General features: G+C 42.2%; 1 protein-coding gene across 5 annotated transcripts in view; it reads left to right on the plus strand.

Annotated features, from left to right (window-relative positions):
- The first annotated feature begins 623 nt into the window (after window positions 1-623).
- Window positions 624-21,517, plus strand: part of LOC135217051 (polycomb protein Asx-like) — a 100,540-nt gene continuing 79,646 nt past the window's right edge. For 2 of the 5 annotated variants that reach the window (XM_064252673.1, XM_064252677.1), the window contains exons 1-6: window positions 624-722; window positions 3,484-3,596; window positions 17,405-17,679; window positions 17,967-18,564; window positions 18,922-19,045; window positions 20,907-21,119. In XM_064252673.1, coding sequence (XP_064108743.1) covers window positions 3,551-3,596; window positions 17,405-17,679; window positions 17,967-18,564; window positions 18,922-19,045; window positions 20,907-21,119 — 1,256 coding nt within the window. In that variant the 5' untranslated portion in view covers window positions 624-722; window positions 3,484-3,550. Of the gene's footprint in view, window positions 723-753; window positions 921-3,483; window positions 3,597-12,500; window positions 12,616-16,445; window positions 16,464-17,404; window positions 17,680-17,966; window positions 18,565-18,921; window positions 19,046-20,906; window positions 21,120-21,517 lie in introns of those variants that run through there. The other 3 variants (XM_064252675.1, XM_064252674.1, XM_064252676.1) reach the window with 3 other exon arrangements.

Raw genomic sequence — 21,517 nt, forward strand, 5'->3', positions numbered from 1 at the left:
CAATCTGTTTTTCTTGATATTTAGACGCTTTGTCAAAGCTGCTTAGACTATTATTATTCAGTTTTATCTAAACATAATTCCTGTGTAAAGCTATACCATACTTGTATTATAAATTTATATTACTTTGATGCTAAAACCGTAATATGTCCATCATTCGGTGTCATCTCACACATCCCTCTCTCCTGTAAAAAGGATATCGGCTGAAAATCAAAACTGAATTTATATCAATAGAAGATAGTTTCAAACCTTATTATAATTTGTATGATAGTCCGGTATGTTTACTGTAAAGGATGCATTACTTTACAGTAGCAGTCTTCATGCACACGAAGATAAAGTAATCAGTTGTATTCCACATAGTTCAATGAAGATGTAAGTGGTTAGATATGCCGCAGTTTCGATCGCCAATGAAACTCTTTTCGGAGTGCTAATTAAGAAAATAAAAGCTCAGAGAAGAAGCCCATTGCCGGACGAAACTGATAAGCATATTTTAACTATTTATCTTTCCTTTTCGCATATGAAATACAACTAAATCGGTCACCTAATGCAGAAATATTTGAGATTAAGTACGACAAATTTTTAGCGTCTGTACGATATTTGATGCAGCGCCTTTCCCCTGGTGGCCTTGTGGGGAACTAGTACAACGCATCAACAATGGCTGACATTAGGAAGTTGTCCTAAGCGAATTTCTCGTCAATTATGTCGCGCTCGCTGTTATGCCACAAGTAGGTGTTATGCCGGATGGACCAATAAATTTGGATGGGGGTCTCCCATGCATGTACAGTGCCAGTTGTATTCAGAAACTGTAGTTAATTGAGACGATTGTTTTGGGACTTTACGTTAGGGAGGAGGAGGAGGTGCCTGCCTTTCTCTCTCGGGGAAACTCTTTTACCTGTAGTTTCCCCGCGATGGATTTACACATGGTACGTCGTGTTCATGGAGGCCGTGTTATTATCCTGTGCCACGTGATTATAAATCAGTGTTGGTGTGAGTTATTCCCCATATGTCAGTGGAGAGGTGGTCTGGTATCGGGCGAAGTACTACCTAGGTATGCTACTACCTAGGTAGTCTAGTATTTGTTTTCGTTCCCTTGGTCAACGGTTGTGTTTGCTCGAGTTCAGTAGGTATTTTAGTTTATTTTACGTAATTTGCATCGTGAGTTTGGTATCCCGAAAGTTGGACTTGTATGTATCACGCTGTTTTTAAGTATTTTTTGTGATTTTAAGCGATGGTCAAGCGCTGGAGCCCTGCCCATTTGTTAAAATTGATCATGCTGACAGCTGAGGTGTCGAAGGCGACCGTAAGCTACCTACCTAGGAGTAGTAGAAGACCACCTACCCTATCTTACGACAAGTGGCACAACCACTTTTATGTAACTTAATAGAACTCGGCTCATAGCTATCTAGTAGCAGCTTTAAATACTGGGTAGGAGCTAGCCAAGCTTATCCTGCCTAGGTATGGACAGGAGGATCCCTCTAGGTAGCTACTATATCGGGTTATTGTGTTGCTTACTGCAGGAGCAAGGTTCTACCTCGGCTTTATCCGTCCAGTCCATAACATTTTAAGAGCTGCTGCATGCTTGCCAGCTTACTGAAAGATCTGTTGAAAGTGTACAAGTAATAGGTAGGAGCCCACTCCCTTATTGCTACTATTTAAATTGTTTCATGTTAGCATAGTAGGTATCCTCCCTCACTACCTACTACCTAGCTGTTGAAAGATATGGCATTTTTATTTTTTATAAAATTTAACAAATTGACCATAATTTAATTCAGCATTAAACAGGATGTTTCTTAAATAGTTTTTGATATGTTTTGAATGATTTTATAATTATAAATATATTTTCTTACACTGGGTCTTCGTCCGTGGTCTGGCAGTTAAGAATGAATGATGCAGTTTAACTAGGGAGCCATCTCAAGTAAATTTAAAGAGTTTAGAATATTGGTAGAAAAGGAGAGTTATGAGTTATTTGTTTTTCATTAATTTGACTGCTCCTTTAGTGGAGGCCAGTAAATTTTGTAAGGAATATGGTTAGTCTATACAGTGGAATGTTTATTGTGAGGTTAGGATAAAGTTGTCATTAAAATGGATGTCATACACATTAACTTTTATATAAGCTCATTTTTTTTTATCAGAAATTCCAATGAAAAAGTCAAATCCCTATCCCTATAAATTGCTCTACATGAATTAAATTAATTCAGTACAAGGCTTCTGTAAAACCTATTATAGCTATCTAGTATTAAAGAAGGTGAACATTGTTAATATGCATTTCTCTGTAAAAAGAATGAATTTCATCATTTTGACAGTTTTTTTTTTCTTCTAAAGTTGGAGCAGCCTAATTGTGGGTTGATTAATCATTACTCAACTGAAGGTTTAGTGGGAGAGGTATCCTCTGTAAAAGTTTAATTGTAACCAGAAGCACTTAGTACTGACCAATTAGTCTGCTACATTTATGCGTTAACTGCTGAATTAAGGAAGAAACACCTTCACATTCAGTACTTAGAAGTCTCTTCTTCAAGTTTCTAATGATCATTTACTGTGCCAACTGTCCTACACACCTGTCTTCCCTTGCCCTAACCCCTGGTACTGTGCCCTCCCATCCCAGTGCCTCGTCCAGCCAACAATGTCTCGCATTCCCATCTCCCAGAGGCTGGATTTCTGTACGCATTACACGCTGTTCACCAAAATAACATTTTCCACTTTCCTCACCAAGTCTTATGTATTTTTACACCTATACAAACTTTTTTACTACTTTTTAATGTTTTTAGTTCTTATCCTTATACTCCTTATGCAAACTTCAGTTATTGAATGGTTGTGTGCATGAATATGGTAAAGTACTTTTACTGAGGTTGCCATTTGAGTCATGATCAAAAGGTGTTGTAATGTAAGTTTCTTATTATTTTAAACCCTCATTCCTTTTTGTAATTTTTGTCATAGCAGCATTTGCTATTGAGATTTTGTTTATTTTGCACTTGTACATTTATATGGTTTTTATCCATACTTTTATTGTTCCAATTATTTTATTTTTTTAAGTGAAAGGTTCCATGTTGAGAATAAGATACAGTATTGCAAGTTTTAATTTCCGGGGTAAATTGTGTACCTACTACCTTGAACTGAATTGTAAGATGATTTAATGTGTAAGACATTTAAAATATTCTTGTATGCAACTTACCAGTCTGCTGTGTGAACACACAGGTTCCCTATACCTTTCACTACCAAATGTGAAGGCCCAGAAAGTCAGTTGAGAATATGAGTTTAAAGTTTTCATTAAAATATAAGTAATAAACTTTCAAACATACTACAACTCGGTAAAAATTTGAGCACACTGCTGGAGTGCCAACACATGAGTAATGTCACTTCCTTTGATGGTTGTAAGTTTGGCATGAAAACTTTTCAACATTGGTTTGTTTTCATTTTCGTTGTATAAATACATAAATTTTAGCCAGTTGTATTGAATAGGCTCCTAATTTTATTTTTTCATGACCATAGGTGATTTGTGCGATAGAACAATTTTGTGCAAGTCTGTCACCGTGGAGAAGCAAACCTATGAGGCCCAATGGAATCTGCTTTAATGGCTGCTGTGGCGGAGCAGCATCAGAGAGGTAATGGACATAACCGTTTACAATATAATATTTCAAAATAAGTTAATGACTGTTGTTGTAAGAATGTCAAAAAGACTAGAAAAAATTAGGATTTTGAGTATGATGTCTACTGTAATAAAATATGGGCTGGGTGTGCAAGTATTATAAGGCCAGTCAGTACTGATGCATGCACATAAACATTTCTCAGTCGTATATATTTTGATGAACAATGCCTTACAGCGCTTGTTTTAAGGAAAATACTTTATTTCATTTTTGCTCTTTTTGCAGTGGTCATGTTGTGCTTGTCACTTTATCATCCCAGTTCAAAATTGGGGATTAAGTTTACTGCCCAAATGGCCAGATCTTTGTACCTCTGTCATTTGTTCATTTCTTTGTTGGGTTACTATAAGTATTTAGGATAGGTTTGTAATTAATAATCCTTGGCATGTCATTTTTAATAATAGCTCTCTTGAAGTGCACTCCATGTGGTGAGATAGTATTAGGGGGTTGATTGACGGGATATTTTATTTTCTGGGCAGTGAGTTGTTTGATACAGCATTGTTTCATAGTCCTTGGATGCAAAGGCTGAAGTAAAGTGTGGGTATTTATTCCCTCTGATACTTCAAGTTGGATGAATTAACTATTGTTTTATTCATTTGTGTTGCGTGTCTGTGTTTCAATGATGTCCCTAAAGTTGCAGCATTGGCATTTATTATACAGCAGCATGATATCATCCTCACAACATCTTGCCAACAAGCATTACTTTTCCATTATTACATCCTCAAAAGCAACTCACAGTAAGGGACAGCAAAAGCTCTCTGTCAAAGGTCAGCTAGCTATGTGTGGTCTGTGTGTTGCCCTCAGATTGGTAGAGGACTTTGTATCTCCATCAAACAGTCGATGGAACGGACACTGAGATTTGGTAGTGGATAATTTTGTCTTTCAAGGATACACTGTGAATTGGTGAGTTACTGTTTTTTTTTTTTTTAATATATTCTTGTGCTGGCAGATTATGGTATAGTATTTCAAATAAAGGTTTGTACTTTTGGAAACAAAAGCTAAAATTAAAAATGATAACTGTTGTTCTATTTTATGGCAAAAAATAGTTCTCCAATTACTCTGATTGGCTTTCATAAATTTGCAACAGAGCATAGTTATCCTATCAAACTTTAATATTCTCTTTTTGTATGGAAAGTTATTTCTCTCTCCTTCCAGCATTATACATTAGTTTTCTTTACTCAGTAGTATTTCATGTAGAACCTGATTATCCTGTCATGCTGATAATAGCTAGCCCCTTATCCCTTACTTAGGTAGTGCTAACTGTTATTCCCTTCTCTGCTATTGGTAATACAGTATTAACTTAGTGAATTATTATATATCCAGCAGGTTTTGATTAAAGTAAATAATTCTAGTTGTGTTGCAACTTTTTCTTCTAAGACTCAAACTTGAACATTTGTTTCATGACAACCCCATCTCTCATATTATGCCTTTGTATGCAGTCTGAAATGTACCCAGATGTACATAATTTTTTCTTGTTTGTTTTTTATGTTTTCTTTTTAGAAGTGTAAAGCAAATGAAACTGCATTAAAAGAAATAGTTTGAGAAAGATTAGGGACAACAGTGAGTATGAAGATGATGACACACCATGTTTTGTCATATAAACAGAAGAGTGATTATTCATGAATGTCCTCTATGGACCCATCAATAGGTGCAAGATACCATCCCTGTTGTTTTTATGTCTGTAGAGCTGGCATGTCCCTAGCATTCTGCTAGGCATTCTTGAGCAGTTTTCATTTATCAACATTCGGACTTATAAATTTATTTTTATCTTCTCAGAGCTAATAAATTTATTTTTATCTTCTCAGAGCTAGTATTTCAGCCCTTTTGAAGAGTAATTACGATATCTACTCACAGTTGTTGCCTCTTGTAAATATCTCTGGCTTACTGTTAATAGTTTTGCAGTGACTTGACTTTTGCTGTCCTATATTTTGTCTCCTCATCATTGCCTCCAACATGCTATGATACAAAGGACTTCATGTCTTTCCTGTGCTTTATCTTACACAAAATTTACTCCTTGTGCTTTACTTTCAGCAAATCTCCACTCATAGGCAACCTCCCCTCTCATAGTTCTAATGCAAGTTGGTCTGGATTCTTCCAACCCTTCTGGTGGGCACAGGAGTTATTAACAATGGAACTTCCACATTGTTCTGATACGTAATAAAAACCATTGGTCCTTTAACAATAGGAATGTAACTTGCAGCAGCTGGAACCGGTCGTAAGCTTCGAACAAGGGAGTTCGGTAGTTAACTGCTTGTCCGACAGTCAGCGCACCGCACGACTGGGAGGTGAAGAATTACTTTGATTTTGGCCGCGCTGGGTGACAGACGTGTTCTCCACTTCTCTCTGCCCGCCATCGTCGCATGCTTCGTACCTTTAAAACTGCTTTGCCTTCTATTTCTAGTGTGCTTGTGTGAAAATCCTGTAAGTACTTGTGATTTTTGTAATTATTCTGTGATTATGGATTCTTGTGAGCTGGAGAGTTCCCCACGCCCCCCCATCAGCTGCAGACTGTGCCCTGGTGTGGAGGGACGTAAGTGTGGGGCCTTCCGCTCCTTTATAGAGGTAGATCCTCATGATTTATGTGCTTGGTGTCGGGGGCGCGAATGCTCTCGCACCGAGCCATGTGATATGTGTTGTATGTGGTTGGAGGAGTAGTGGGCGCGATACGAGGGGAGGAAGAAACAACGTAAGCCTGCCAGGGAATCATCGGAGGGTTCTCTGGCTACTTCCCTGGTCATAGACAAGTCGTCTTCTTTCCTCCCTCCGTCTCAGCTCCCACGTATGGCTCCTTCCCTTTCGGGGGGGGGGGGGGGGCGGGTTTCTCACTCCTTCTCTTCACCGAATCAGTCGAGCGTGGAGGAGGGGGCGAGATACCCCGACATCCAGTTGTACTCGGGGTCTTCCGTTCGCTCGGGGCGGGGGACAAGTCCCCCCCCTGGGCGAGGGGAAAAACCCTCCCCCCCTACTAACCTGACCTTTGCCTCCTCAGGTGTGCCTGCTGCGGGTGACGACCTCGGTCAGGTTTGGTTCTCGCTGGGACTCCAGGGGACACCGAGTGTTTTGGGGGCTGTTGTGTCACTTGGCAAGTGGCTCCGGACTGGTAACCCACGGTCCGGTAACCACCACTACCACCACCGTGTTGACTCCGGGGTATGCCGCACCTCCTCATCTGGTCTATACCCAACGTGTGACCATGGTAAAATCTTCAGCTGCTGTCCAGATGCCACTACCAGGTGTACCGAGGAGGGTCGTGACACCGCCGCCCTGGTTCGCCGCCCTCGCCTCAGCCCCTGACTTCTGGTGCCCCAAGAGCTCACCCCTAGATCTGCCGCCGTAGCCCAGGATGTCGCTGGCTGCTGCCCCGCCTCCTGCCGTTCCTGCCGTCCCTGGACCAACCCCTGCTGATGTCGTTCCTGCCCGTGGTGTTGCTGCTCCAGTCGCAGGTCCTTCCGGACAGGTGCAGCCGGGCCGTGTCGCTTCGGTAAGTGCCCCGGCTCCTTCCTGGGTGGAGGACCTGACGACTGTCCTGAGGAAGCTGACGAAGAAGGAGAGGAAGAGGAGGAAGGGGTTGTCGTCGTCTTCATCGTCTTCTTCGTCGTCGTCTGCTGCCGCCTCTTCCCCTTTGACTTCCAAGGCTTCACAGCCGAGGAAGAAGAAGGCCGCCGCCTCCACCCCTAAGAAGTCTCCTTCGGGAACTTCTAAGGGCCTCTCACTCCGGTGTGACGGGGGGTCTTCCGTTGGTCCTCCCGCTCCTTCGGGAGCGGGGCCTGTCTCTCCTTCTGCAAGGAAGAAGAAGACGGGGACCAGAGGGGTACCGGCTAACACCGGTACCTCCTCACCTGGTGCTAGGGGCTCTGCCGCTACATCAGGTTCCGTCTCGGCCTCTCGTTTGCGAGAGGTACCGAGTGTACGGTCGCCCACGGGTGAGTGTGCAGCCAAGGCTCAGGCTTCCGAGTTTGCTCAGCGCCAGGACCTAGGCACGGAGTGGAAGACTGGTGAGAGCCGCTCAGGTGACTCCTGCCAGACCAGTGATCACTCTCGTGGCGATCCGCTGGTACCCAGGGTTGACGAGATGGTCCCAGACCGGCCGCGGGCTGAGGCAAGGAAGAGGTCCCCTCGGTCCTCTTCCTTGCCTCACTCTGAAGCCGGTCCCGGCGGCACAACGCACCGTGAAGACAGGCCCTGCTCCCACCGCAACAGTGGACTCTGCCAGTCCCCTGACCGCCGCTCCCACCGGGACCAGACGGGTAGGGGGACCAGCAGCAGCTCTGATGACGCTCGGGACCGGAGCCGCTGTTCTCGGTCCAGCCGCGTGACCAGGCCTGCAGCTCGATCGCCACTGCAGGTTGGCAATCGCCTGCAGCCCCCCAAGCACACCGGTCCTGCCGGTGGACGAGGGGGGAGCGTCAGGTCTTCCTCTCCGATCCCTTCATCTTCCTCGGGATGCACTGGGAAAAGCGAGGCGAACCGGAGTGATCGTGGGGAGTGTGTTCCTCACGGTCCCACCACGATGCCCTACGAAACCTGGCACGATCTTAGGACCGACCAGATTGTACGTGCAAGTGGCCGGAGGAGACCGGGAGGGGTCTGTTGCGGTTCCTCCTTCTGAAGGAGGAGGATCTTGGGAGGCGTTCTTGCTGGAGGGACTTGAGGGTCCGTCTCCGCAGGACGCAGTCACTCCCGAGATCCAGAGGTCGTTTTTTGAGGTTATTGCGCTGATATGTCAGCACAACGACCTCGGGGAAGGTTCGCAGCTCCCGCCTTCTGAGCCTACGTCCAGGCTCAAGTCGTTCTGGGGTCCTAAGAAGGAACCCAGGATGATGGTGGGTCTGCCGCGATCGGCTCTGGCTGACTTGGTGCTTCCCCTGCCTCTACCGCGACAGAGGAGATTCTATGTGCCATCGGAGGACCCTCTGCCGCCCAAACACGTTAACCCGGAGCTAGCTAGGCTAACTCTGGGGGTGTCTCTGCAGCAGCTCCTGTCGGAGAACCTATGGTTCTCGCAGCAAGAGCCACTTGCCTTGGAATCGACCGCCATGGCGGCATTCCAAGCAGTTTCCTGGCTAGACCTGTGGTCCCTCACAGTGTCTAAGGTCGCGGCCTCCTCGGGAAACATCACTCCTGAGGGGACATGGCTTTCGGGAGACTGTGCCAGTCTGGAGGTAGAGCCATCTTCTACCTAGCCCACCAGACAGCAAGCCTGTGGGCCAACCTGGTTCTTCGGCGTAGGGATGCAGTCCTCACCTGAGTGACCAGGGCAGCTGGGCGACCAGGCAGTCTCGAAGGCGGCTGGGCAGCCTCGAGCTACTGCGGCCAAGCCCAAGAGTTTGGCTAGCGCATCCTCTGCGGCCAAGACGATCGCGTGGTCAAAGCCTAGCGGAAAGACTCTGCCTTCGATTTCTTCAAGGAGCGACCGTCACCAGCCCTCCTCCCAGCCCTCCTTCTCACGAGGGGGAGCTGGGAAGAAGAAGTTGAAGAGAGGCGGGAAACGCTAGGGATGGCATTCCCCCTCACCTGCTGCCAGAAGTGGGAGGGTGCCTGGCGAGCCATTGGGCAACATCGCAGCGCTACGGAGCAGAGACCTGGATAATAGACGTCCTTTGGGAGGGGTATCTACTACCCTTCGAGTCTCGACCACCCCTCATCTCCAACCTGGTCCACCTTCAGACTTACGTTTACGGTTCATCCAAGGACGTAGCACTTCGGCAGGAAGTCCGAGCCATGCTGAGCAAAGGAGCTGTGGAGATCGTCAGGGATCGATCACCGGGCTTCTACAGCCATCTTTTCCTAGTGGAGAAGTCTGGGGGGCTGGCGCCCGGTGATAGATCTCTCTCCCCTGAACCGATTCGTTCGCCAGTCTCGGTTCACGATGGAGACGGCACACTCCGTGCTCAACTCCATCAGGGAGAACGACTTCATGCTTTCGGTGGACTTGAAGGACACATATTTCCAGATTCCCGTTCATCAATCCTCCAGGAAGTACCTCCACTTCATCCTCGACGGGACGATGTACCAATTCAGGGCACTTTGCTTCGGTCTCTCAACCGCCCCACAGGTTTTCATGCGAGTATTCACTCTGGTGTCTGCTTGGGCCCACTCGTTAGGGGTACGTCTTCTGAGGTATCTCGACGACTGGTTAGTCCTGGTGAGCTCCCGCTCGCGGTTGCTACGGGACAGGGATTGGCTCCTCAACTTCTGCTGCAATCTGGGGATCGTGGTGAACTTCGAGAAGTCAGATCTCGCGCCCAAGCCTAGGATGAAGTACCTGGGTATGCTGATTGATATGGTAGCAGGGCGAGTCTTCCCCGTAGACCTGCGGATCAGCAGATTCAGGGAGGCAGCCGACCAGTTCCTGTCTCGGCAGGAACAGCCAGCTCAGCAGTGGCAGGTCGTGATCGGCCACCTGTTGTCACTCGAGAAGTTAGTCCCTCACGGGTGTCTTCACCTGTGGTCTCTCCATTGGAGGCTAAAGGAGAGTTGGTCACAGGCAAGAGACCCACCGTATTTCCCCGTGTCCCTCACGGAGGAGGTGAGGCAGGACCTAGCCTGGTGGCTGGACGACAGGAACCTCGTAAGAGGAGTGCCTCTCCGCACTCCCCCCCCTCCCCGCTGGAGATGTTGCTGTTTTCAGACTCGTCAACTGAGGGATGGGGCTCGCACCTGGAGGAGTTGCTGACTGCAGGCGTGTGGGATCATCACGACAAGCACCTTCACATCAATATCCTGGAGCTCAAGGCAGAGTTTCTCGCTCTCCAAGAGTTCCAGGACCATCAGATGGGACACTCGGTATTGATGTGCGACAACACCACAGTAGTGGTATACGTCAACAAACAGGGGGCCTAGTGTCCCTTCCGTTGCACCAGTTGACGTTGCAGGTGCACGAGTGGGCCGTGGCTCACTCAGTAGAGCTGCCAGCCCACTACATCCCAGGCAAGAGGAATGTAGTAGCAGAAAAGCTCAGCCGTCAGGATCAGGTGATAGGGACCAAAGGATCCCTACACCCAGACGTGGCGGAAAGGCTCTTCAACCTGTGGGGGCGTCCAGTCGTAGATCTGTTCGCCACCCGACGCAACAGGAAACTTCAGGTTTTCTACTCGGCTGTGCTGGACCCATGGGCAGCTGCAGAGGATGCTCTTCAACACCCGTGGGACAACCTCTTCGTTTACGCCTTTCCCCCGTTCTGTCTGATTCGCAAGGTGATCAGCAGAGCGCTGGTCACCCCGAATCTCCGGATGATCCTGGTGGCTCCCAAATGGCCTCATGCCATTTGGGAGAGAGATTCCCCCTTTGCACAACCTCCTCTGCCAGCCACACGAACGGTACCACCAGTCAGTCCAGTCCCTTCGTCTTCACGGCTGGCTGTTATCCACCATCTCTTGCGAGCAAGAGCCTTTTCTCGCCAAGCAGCAACAGAGATGGCTGGGTACATCAGACAGTCCTCTGCAGCTGTGTACCAGGGAAAGTGGGCCGTCTTCTGTGGTTGGTGTTGTAGACGGGGTCTACCTCCTCTCAGAGCCACTCTTCAGCAGGTAGCAGATTTCCTCATTTTTCTTTGCCGAGAGAAGCTCCTCTCCATCCCCACAGTCAAAGGATACAGAGCCGCCTTGGCCCTAGTCCTGAAGCTGAGGGGAGTGGATATCTCGAACTCTTTTGAGATCTCCCTGCTAATGAGGAGCTTCAAGAGGTCTTGCCCACCCAGGGAAAGTGATTCTTTACCTCCCAGTCGCGCGGTGCGCTGACTGTCGGACAAGCAGTTAACTACCGAACTCCCTTGTTCGAAGCTTACAACTGGTCCAGCTGCCGCAAGTTACATTCCTATTGTTAAAGGACCTCAGGTTTGTATAGTTAGGAAAAATACAATTTTTGACAAATTGTTATATTTCCTGCCATGTCTCCTAATATTTCTTTCAAAATTTTACTTAAAAAATCAAGTCTTTTATGCTCACTTTTGTCCCCAAAGGCGCATGCGAAAATGCTTTGGGAAAAGCTAGAGTTAACTACAATTAGATCAGTCTTGGGTAGTTTGAGTAGTTCATCTTCCTCCCGGCAATCTTCAGTCTGAGGCAGGAAAAGCCTCCCATTAACTTCTAGATCTCTTTCCTAAGTTTGAATTTGTTAGGTATGATGAAACATTGTGATTTTTAAATAAAACCAATTCATTCATGACAGTTCCATTAATTATAAGTTGCATTTTATTTGTGTATCAAATCCCTTGTTAAACTAACCTGCTTTTCATCATCATCTAAAGTGTTTTTACATTAGCTTTTTCCTTTAGGGGTCAGATGTGATATGAGTTCTCTCCACTCTGCTTTGCTCTCCATTTCCATGATTTTCTGGACCTTTCTCCAGGTTTTTTCCTGTTACTTCTATATCTGTTGCTTTCTAGTTCAACTGCCCTTCATTTCTGCTCATCACATGTCCAAATGATCTCTATCTTGAGATATCAGTCTGTTCCAGTCTCTTCCTACCACATTTTTCCAAGAATTCTTCATTCAGAGTACATGTAGGTGTAGCATCTCAGAATCTCCTCCATTTTCCTTTTTTAGTTCCCATGAGGTAGGATGCTTAGCAATGGTAAAGGGTGTCTGGACATGATCAGTTGGTATTATTTTCTGTCATAGCTGTTAATATTGTTTGGGATTTCCTCCATTTATGTAATGTCCAAACCCCTTCTTTCTTTATTTTTCATTATGGGTCCACAGGAAGCATACTTGAATGATTGCTCTTTTGTCCAAACAATGCCATAAGTTTCATCTGGGGACATTTGAAACTGAACATGGGCACAATATGAATGATGAGTTTGTATGAAAAAATTAGCTGTATATTTTAACAACTCCGTTTCTATTTATATCTTTAATGTTCCAGATTTCTTTGGAATCATTTAATTCAGCCAATCAGTCATGATGGCACGGACTAACCATTTGGGTCCCAGTGCCTGGGCCTTGGCCCTGAACTTCATGCATCCATCTAATAAACACTAGTGAGTGGTTTGTTTTCCTTGCTGTCCTGAGCTCATCAGAATGTGGCAGTTGATGCTTAAGCAGCATATTTTATCCCCCCTCCCATATCCCCCTCTTGGGTTCTTGATGGTAACTTCTGTTTTTTAGTTGTTTTTATGTCATAGGTAAGCATAAAGCATTTATTTTTTCCAAAGTTCAAGGGCTTGTCATAAATGCTAAATGGATTGTTGTATTTTAAAGAAGTTCTTTTGTGATTGTAGGCATAATTTTTATCAATACTTATTTTATGGAAGTAGAGGGTATAAAATATTCCTAAATTTTTTATGGTTTAAACGATATATCATTGTAGTGAATACAGTAGTTTATGCTATACACACTAACTACAGAGCATGTCAGTTTTTGTCCTATTTGCTGCCCTTTATCACCCAGATTTCTGAATTGTGACTCCATCACTAAACCACATTATGACTGACTTTCTCTACAGATTTTTTTCCCTTTTTTTTTTTTTTTTAAGTTTCACAATGTAGCAGTTCATTTAGATTCTTTTTATTGCTTACTAGTGTATCCCATTGCTCAAATTTCTTGGTAAACTTGCCAAAATGATCTATATAGCTACTTTGTAATTGTCTTCATTTTATGTTAATTTATGGCTGGTATATTAGTTTCTTTTTACACATTACTTTTTATTGATATTAACAGATTTCTAATTTGTACAAGTACATTTTGCAAATACAGTAATGTAAATGGTCAAATGAAATCCTGTCTTCTCAAAGAGATAATAATTTTGTTAAAAAGATATTTTTTTTTACTTCAGAATGTATTTTGCAAATTACTTATTATACATATAATAATGTGCTTGCTTATAATGGGAACTTTGATATTACTTTTTACTTTGGGACTTCTTAGATTACAGATTAAAGGTAGTTTTATTGTGCAGGGAAGTACACACTTAAGCTTTACTTGTACAGTGCAAGTTTTACCAATACAGTGCCTGCCTGCAAATAAAAGATAGCTGAAGGTTATGTTGCATTGTAAGAATTCAGTAGTCATATATCAGAAATTAAACTGTACAAGTCTTTTCAGTTAGCTAAGCTAAAGGGATTGTCATTGAGTAATAACTTTGGTTGGTGCAGTACTTTATTGGCCTGCTTGCCTACAGCGTAGTTGTCACTGTATCAAAAAATAATTGATTTTAGGATACTGTTACTGTTTTCACCTTTCATTCTGTAGTCATCTTTGGTTTGAAAGAAATTCAGTTGGAGAAAGGGTATAAATGTAGACCAGGCTCAGCTACATCCCTGTCATTAACATTGTATTTCTGGTGGAGGCTGCCTGGTCACATTGGAGGCATAGATTCACAGAAATGAGGATACCAGGAGCTGGTGAGGCAGTAAGTGCTTGAGCCACCTTACCGCCAGTTATGAAAGAACCAATGATAAGTACCACACCCATGGTCATAATAGTGATGGCAGTTGTCACCTGGGCTGTAACAGCATCAGGAATGTTGGTGGGGAACATCCTCCTTTAGAGATACTATGAGTATTCTTCTTCACATAAAAGCAGTTCAAGGAGGGTATCAACAAAATGCATAACGCCTCAAAAACCAGTCTTGACAGTTGTTGAACGGCCAATAGGGAAAAACGCCATCCACAGACTGCAAGTGAAGAACACCATGAAGAGGGAATCAACATGACTACTCATTAGTATTCCAATTTGGAGATGCACTGGAAGAGGCATCTTTATAGCAGTTGTAACAATGATTCTATGATGGAGAGCAATTTATCATGTGGCTCGGTCCTCACCATCCTTTGGCATTGGCTAAGGAGGGTCACTTTCAGGCTTGAGATATTTCCTTGGCAGTGTTTTGACCTGAAGGTAGGGGAGTGCAGAATGAACAATAAGAGGAGAGTGTTTGTAGTGTTCATGCATACTAAGCTGCAAGATAGGGGGGTCAAATGCACCTAGGCTTCTGTTGAGGGAGAGGACCGATAGTACTTGTTTTGCTCATGGCATGACTTGTGTTGACAAATGCAGGATGAGGCATGTCATTTCAACAAATTTTCTCTTTAATAGGGCTACAGGAAGCAAGGCCAGGGAATGGTCACATGCTACCGGGTCAGATGATGCTTCTTGGTGTTCCCTCTGAGCATGGCTTTTAGGACCTCTTTTCCACATTGATACCAATTAGCTACCTCCCACTCTGTGTGCATGGAATTTTGCATCCGAATTGTATTAGGAACTTATATCACTTGAACATTCCAGAGGCCAGGTTAACTGTAAAAGGAGTTTATAGATCATGAAAGCATGTGATTGTTTTGGAATCACTTATTGGTGTAAGAGCAGGATATTTTGAAATTGCAGATACTACTTTAATTAGAGAAGTGTTATACTTTAAGTATTGTTAGTTCAGACAAGATAGTCTGTATGAGTATGAATAAAAGGTCATTTTTTATTTTATAAATGAGTCAAGGTATATCAAAGGTAGTTACATAAATGTATTTTAATCTAGACAGAATTTTAGTCAATATTTACTGGTTTTGAGGAGGAATTTTATGTTTTAGTCCTAGGTATTGTGAACAAAATATGATCCATGTTCATGACATATATATGAAAATCTCCTTTCCTAATTGTATGTGGAATGCTTTTTATATATATAAAAATCTCCTTTCCTAATTGTATGTGAGAATTTTTATATATATAAAATCTCCTTTCTTAATGGTATGTGAGATGCTTTTTTAGGGAAAACATTTCTTATATCTTTTTATTTTGATAATGAAAATAATTGTAACTAGTTATTTGCACAATTAAGAAGACATTCAAACTGCTAGTTCTGAGTTTTGCAACCTGCCTATTCCCTTTGCATGTTGTTATTATTGAATGAAACGAATCTAGTGAACAAACATGTTAAATATTTTGGGAGTTTTATGAAATGTTTTTTTCTGATCTGATATGCCAGAGAAAGATTCATACTTCTCTGAGCACACACAGTAGGCGTGGAAAGTGAGGAAGCATTGTAATTTAAATCAAAAGTGAAATAGTCAACTTAAGTTGATTTAAGTACTATATACTTGTGTTTTACAGGAAATTTTGTTAATTTTGTAAGGAAATGACAATACAAAAGGCATGGAATTTCTTGGATTACTGCTTAAGTCCTTTCAGGCTCAGAATCTTATTTACAAGCTCGCTATAATGGCTGAGAATAGCTGTCGGTGATTTGTTCTTTTGTGTTCTAAGTACTTTTGTAGGTTTAAACTTGGTGTGTTTTACTCTTATCGTTGGTTTTTGAATTTTTACCAGAATTTGTGGCTAAGATGCAGAATCCATCAGTTGCAGATGACAGATTTGTATCCTTTCCTATACCTTCTTTGAGAGACTTTGTGGATAATGACCCTGAAGAAATGTTATGTCCTGTCAGGATGCTGTGTGCTTATATAAAAAGAACTAATCTCAGATCTAGATGTCGAAGCTTTTTGCTAGCACAGGCCGGGGCAGGAAAGAACTGTCCAAGAATACAATTCTGTTTTGGTTAAGGGAAACAATCAGGAATGCATATTTGACAGAATCTTGAAGGTCATATAATGTTGCGAGAGCTAGAGTGCTTGACATCAGGGGTCTGAGGTCTTCTTTGGCATTCAAGAAAAATATGTCTGTTCAGAGAATTTTGAAAGCTGGTGTTTGTCTTCTCAAGTTGTGTAGCTCATCCAGTACTCCTGGCAGGTCAGTTTGTATCTAGTCTAAGATGAAGGTATGACAGTAGAGTGAATGAGATGACGGGTTTCTTTTCTTTCTTATGTTTTCTATCTACTTTTTTCACCTCCCAGCAGTAAGAAGAAGACTACTATCATAAGCTGGAATGGACTAGAAACAGGTGAGTGAGACCCAATGCTATTAAGGTGATCGATCAATAATGTAAGGTGTTTTTCAGTAGCAACACATCCCTCTCTGCAGCAAGGAGAGAGAGTGATAACAAACCCACATAACAGGATATGTTGGTTTGTTATGAGAATAGATAACTCTCCATCTTCTGAAAATGTGATGAAATATGTCATGTGTATGAAACACCCAAAAATTTGAACCTATAGATTCTCATATATCATAGGTCCTGAGGTTGAGGTCAATTGTCCTAGAATATCTTTTATTCAGAAATTGACTAAAGGTGGCAAACTCTCAGTCAGTTAATGATACTTACCTCCCACCAATGAGTAAGTCTATCCCAATGTTAAGACTGAAGGTTTGTTTTGTATATGAACAAATGACAAATTTTTTAATCAATTTGTATTTTTCATAACTAACAAACCTGAGGTCTTAACATATAAAAGGCCCACCTGAAACCACCCCTCTTGACTGTTAAAGTGGGTTGGAAGAGTAACTGAAGTGGTTGCAAGATGCCGAAGGCATTGTGGGAGTTCTTACATACTTCGTGACCAAGCACAGATGCCAACAGTTCCTTGCATACACAATTTATTAATTTCACCGGTTTTCCAGCTGGTGCTAGATTTATCCTAATATTACCCAGGTTTGTTAGTTATGAAAAATATAAATTAATTTTAAAAAGTCATTTTTAAATCCTACTTCTAGAAATTTAAGGTCTTACTAAAGGTTTATGTTCATCTGTTAGTGGTAGTTAGAGCAAATTAATAGTAAAGAATTAGACATTTCTAGGTATGAGATACCAAGGGGAATAGACAAAAAGTAATAGTTAATGCAGCTGGGAAGCAAAGGGACTCTGCGAAAGAGCTATAGGGCATAAGCAAACGTGTACACTTAATTTGGATAACAGACTTTACTGTAAATTACTGTATCTTACAGGTGAGGATTTGGAAATGGACCACTTAAGTAGGGGGGAAGAAGGAGGAAATGGAGTGATCGATGGGAATAGTTACGATGGTACTGCATTATTACTCGAAGATAATGCAGAACCTGGTGGAAATGGAGAGGAAGTTCGGGAGATGAGTGTAGAAAGAGGCGCTGAGGATAGGGACACACTCAGCAGTGGCTTAAATCAGTTGGGGGAGCATACAGATGATGCTGCTGTCATTGTTCCTCCAGAGCCTCCTGATTTATTACAAGGACTGCCTCATAAGGTATGAAAAGAAATCTGGACTTGTTTATGATCATGTTCCTTGAATATTGAAAAGATAATGGTCTGGTTCAAGCAAATTAATTTTTTTACTTGGTGAATTTTGTGAATGTAGAAAATTTTACAGGCATTTACAGAATTTATGGTTCTCTTTTGTTAGTTATAGGTAATTATTTCACTTAGTATTAGTCTTTTGTATTTTAGACTATATATATATCAGCTTTCATGCACTTTTATTCTATTTTGTAATGTTGATTTAGTTAAAACAAAAATTGGCTTAAAATCTGACAGGTAAATGGGGCTGTCATTAGAAGAGTATCATATCCTGGTGCAGCTGGCAAGCATGCTTTGCGTCAGCAAGCAAGGAGGCGAAGACGTAACACGTCCATTGCTGCGGGGAATTCCCCCCCAATTACACGTGTGACAATGAAGAGTGTAGCGGCTACCTCCCCTAACCAAGGAACACAGTGTGTGCATCCTGTTGGGGGAACAGCAACTGCCTTAACGTCAGGATCATCTCCTCCTCTTGCCTTCACTTCTGTGTCAACACCAGGATCACCCCTTCTACTTCCAGGCACTCTAATCACATCAACTGGCTCACCCACTAGATTGTGTGCAACAGCCAAATCCCCACCTTCCTCATTTACACCAAACAAAAGTAGTCACTCACCAAACCAAGTATCTGGCACAAGACCAACTACAAAAAGTTGTATGTCCTCAGGCCAACAGCATACTCAGGCTATTCGAGTCAGTTCTCGAATAGCAAACAGCAATGCTGCAGCAGCAGCTGCGGCTGCTAATGGAACTCAGACTACTGTTGGGTCCTCAGTTATTTCTGGGAACTCACAAACAACTGGTACTTTTGTGAATTCATCATCAGGTAGCCAAGGTAAGTGTAATTTTCACGTAATACTCAAGAAAGATTATTATTATTTAGCTTTATATATACTATTTGTGTTTAGAACATAACTTGTTTTACATTGTGATTTAATTTATTATGTTCTTTGTGATTCAGTTTTCATTCATTTTATATCGGGGTTGTAATTGTTGTACTGTAGAATTCACCTGATACCAGATATATTTTATTATTTGTGTGATGGCAGGTATTAAATGTATTACTATATTTAATATGTATACGTATTAATCTGTACATATTTTTGCCAGTTTAAGAGTGAATTTTATTTTAACACTGGAGTTCTTTAAATTTCCGGTCTCATACCCTTTATTGAATGATTAATGTTTTTAGCATCCAGAGTCGTTAGAGTACCAGCATCTCAGTCTTCACCTTCAGCACGTGATGCTGCATCTCCGTCAATGACTACTATGCAGACATATCTTGCTGCTATTCCTGGATTTAAACCCAGAAAAAGGTAAACATTCTCTCTCTCTCTCTCTCTCTCTCTCTCTCTCTCTCTCTCTCTCTCTCTCTCTCTCTCTCTCTCTCTCTCTCTATTATAGCTTATTACCTGTTGCCTCCCTCATATTTGAACCATCACTTATCAGCCATTGCAGATATTTAAAAATAAAATTAGTTACATTTATCGATCCTGTTTGATAAGTCCAGGTGCCGTCTAATTCAGGTGCCAGATCTAATGTCATTGCTTTCAGAAACTATTATAAGTAATGTGAGGTGGTTTCTCTCTCTCTCTCTCTCTCTCTCTCTCTCTCTCTCTCTCTCTCTCTCTCTCTCTCTTTCCATAGTGAGCATTTTTCTTTTTCAAGGGTATGTTGACTTATCATTTGGTCCTCTATTTATGTCAGGAAGGGATTGTACAAGTTTGTTCCCATCAACTTGAATTATGTTCTTGGCACCTGTTTTATGTCACAGTTGGGGAGGAGAAAAGTAGAAAAATGATAGGTAGAAGCTGTTACTGTAGTCAAACCAAAATGTGGCAGGTGACAGGAGGTTTCTCCTGGACTATATCGTTCGCAGCTAAGAACATTTTAGTCATTTTACCCATAAGAAACTGTCCTGCTTAAACCTAAAACCTCAGGGGTAAACGAGGATTAAGCACACAGATGGAATTTTTGCTCCATATTTATCCCTGATTTTTTTTCATTTGTAATAAATTGACCACGAGACCTTTTCGTGAGTGTGTGTGTTTGTGTGCGCATATAGACTGAAAAGGAATTATTAGTACACACACATACATTATATAGATAACTTCTACAATGGAACATGGACAATAATCAAATGGCTTGAAATTATGGCATTATTATAAGTTCCGTGATCATTATTTCCAAGAAACACAAAAAAAGGAAAATCATTAAGAACAACCAAAATGTACTCGTAGACAAGGGATTAACGTCGAGGCTGAGATTTAAAAGAATAAATAGATCTGGCAGAGTGCATTATTTTCCTGGGCCCACCTTAGCAATCTTAGAATCCTGAAAAGACATTTTTTTATACTTTAACACCTGAAACAATACATCCTATCAAATAAAACCCAAAGGCAAAGTATGGTTGACCCTTTACAGCATACATATGTAGAGATTTGATAAGAAATAACCTTTTATAATCTTTAATTACACTACTTAACCCAGAATAAGACTACTTCCAAACTCGCTATAAGCCAAGTTGATCTCACTGAAAGATTTTATCGGGTACTGGGGTTACGTTTTTGAACAATTGAAATTCCAGCTTGCATGACTTGACTGGTGTGATGAGAAGTTATGATTGAGCACATAAAGCTACCTATATTCCAGATGTAAACTATTTTATAATAATTTATAAGAAAAAAACAAAAGTAAGGAACGAAAGTGTGGTTTGAGGGATTGATCTCAAACCTTCGTACAGAACTTAATCCAGCTTTACTAATCAACAGATTAGATTTTCCCCTTTGTCAACAAGGGAAAAAGTCCTAGACTTTCAGATTCAGATATGAAGCATTCTGATGACACCTCTTTTCATCTGCCACGACAATTGGTCCTACTATAGTACTATAGTACTACTGTCAAAGTGTGTGCTATATTAGTTGAAAATGAGAGGAATTTGATGAGTTGCTCATCACCCCAGCAGGCTGTAGCTATTCATAAGAAAAGTGCTGTACAATGAGAAGCACATATTTTCCAAGATGCAACAGCTTTCTAGAATCCAAAACACTTTCTAGTGATTATTAATGATAAATTCTGTATCAGACTACTAATTCAACATTCTCAACTCATCTATGGCTCCATAGAATGCATTGTTATTGTAAATGATCTCTTAATCATTTCTCTGCCATTCAACAGATCTCAGCGCAAGTTGTCAGCTGCTGCACAACTTGCGCAGACCAAGGAAGGTAATGTGGATTTGGAAACGCCAGACTCCATATTGGCTGGGTTAAACTTAAGAGCAATCTTGAACAAGCACACATTTTCAAGTTTGCCTCCAGCTTATCAGCATCGCCTCACTCAGCTGTTGCCTCTCGTTGATCAAAGTGTGGGAATTGATAACACTTTCAAGTAAGTGACCCTTTTTGCGAATTACCTTGAAGAATTTTTCTTAGAGTAATATTAAGACGCTTGCAGGATTGCATAAATAACTGTAAGAATGGTCAGTTGTTCATATACGGAATAAACCTTCGGCCTTCACAAGCTGGAAACTGGTTGAATTAAAATTGAACTTGTGAGATCCAGGGACTATTGGCATCTATACCAGGTCACGGGGTATGTAGTACCCAGAATGCCCTCAGCATCCTGTGACCAGCCAGTTACTTTCCTACCGCCTTTAGATAGGACGTGATTACTTTCTATCTGATTTAAAGCCGGTTTTAGTTTGCCCAATTTTATAAATTTTTTCACTTTAATTTTTCTTTCTCTGGTGGTTCTCAGTGTGGGTGTGATCTGATAGGTGTGTGTAC

The sequence above is a fragment of the Macrobrachium nipponense genome, chromosome 7, assembly GCF_015104395.2.
Source record: "Macrobrachium nipponense isolate FS-2020 chromosome 7, ASM1510439v2, whole genome shotgun sequence".
Taxonomy (NCBI): Eukaryota; Metazoa; Arthropoda; class Malacostraca; order Decapoda; family Palaemonidae; genus Macrobrachium; species Macrobrachium nipponense.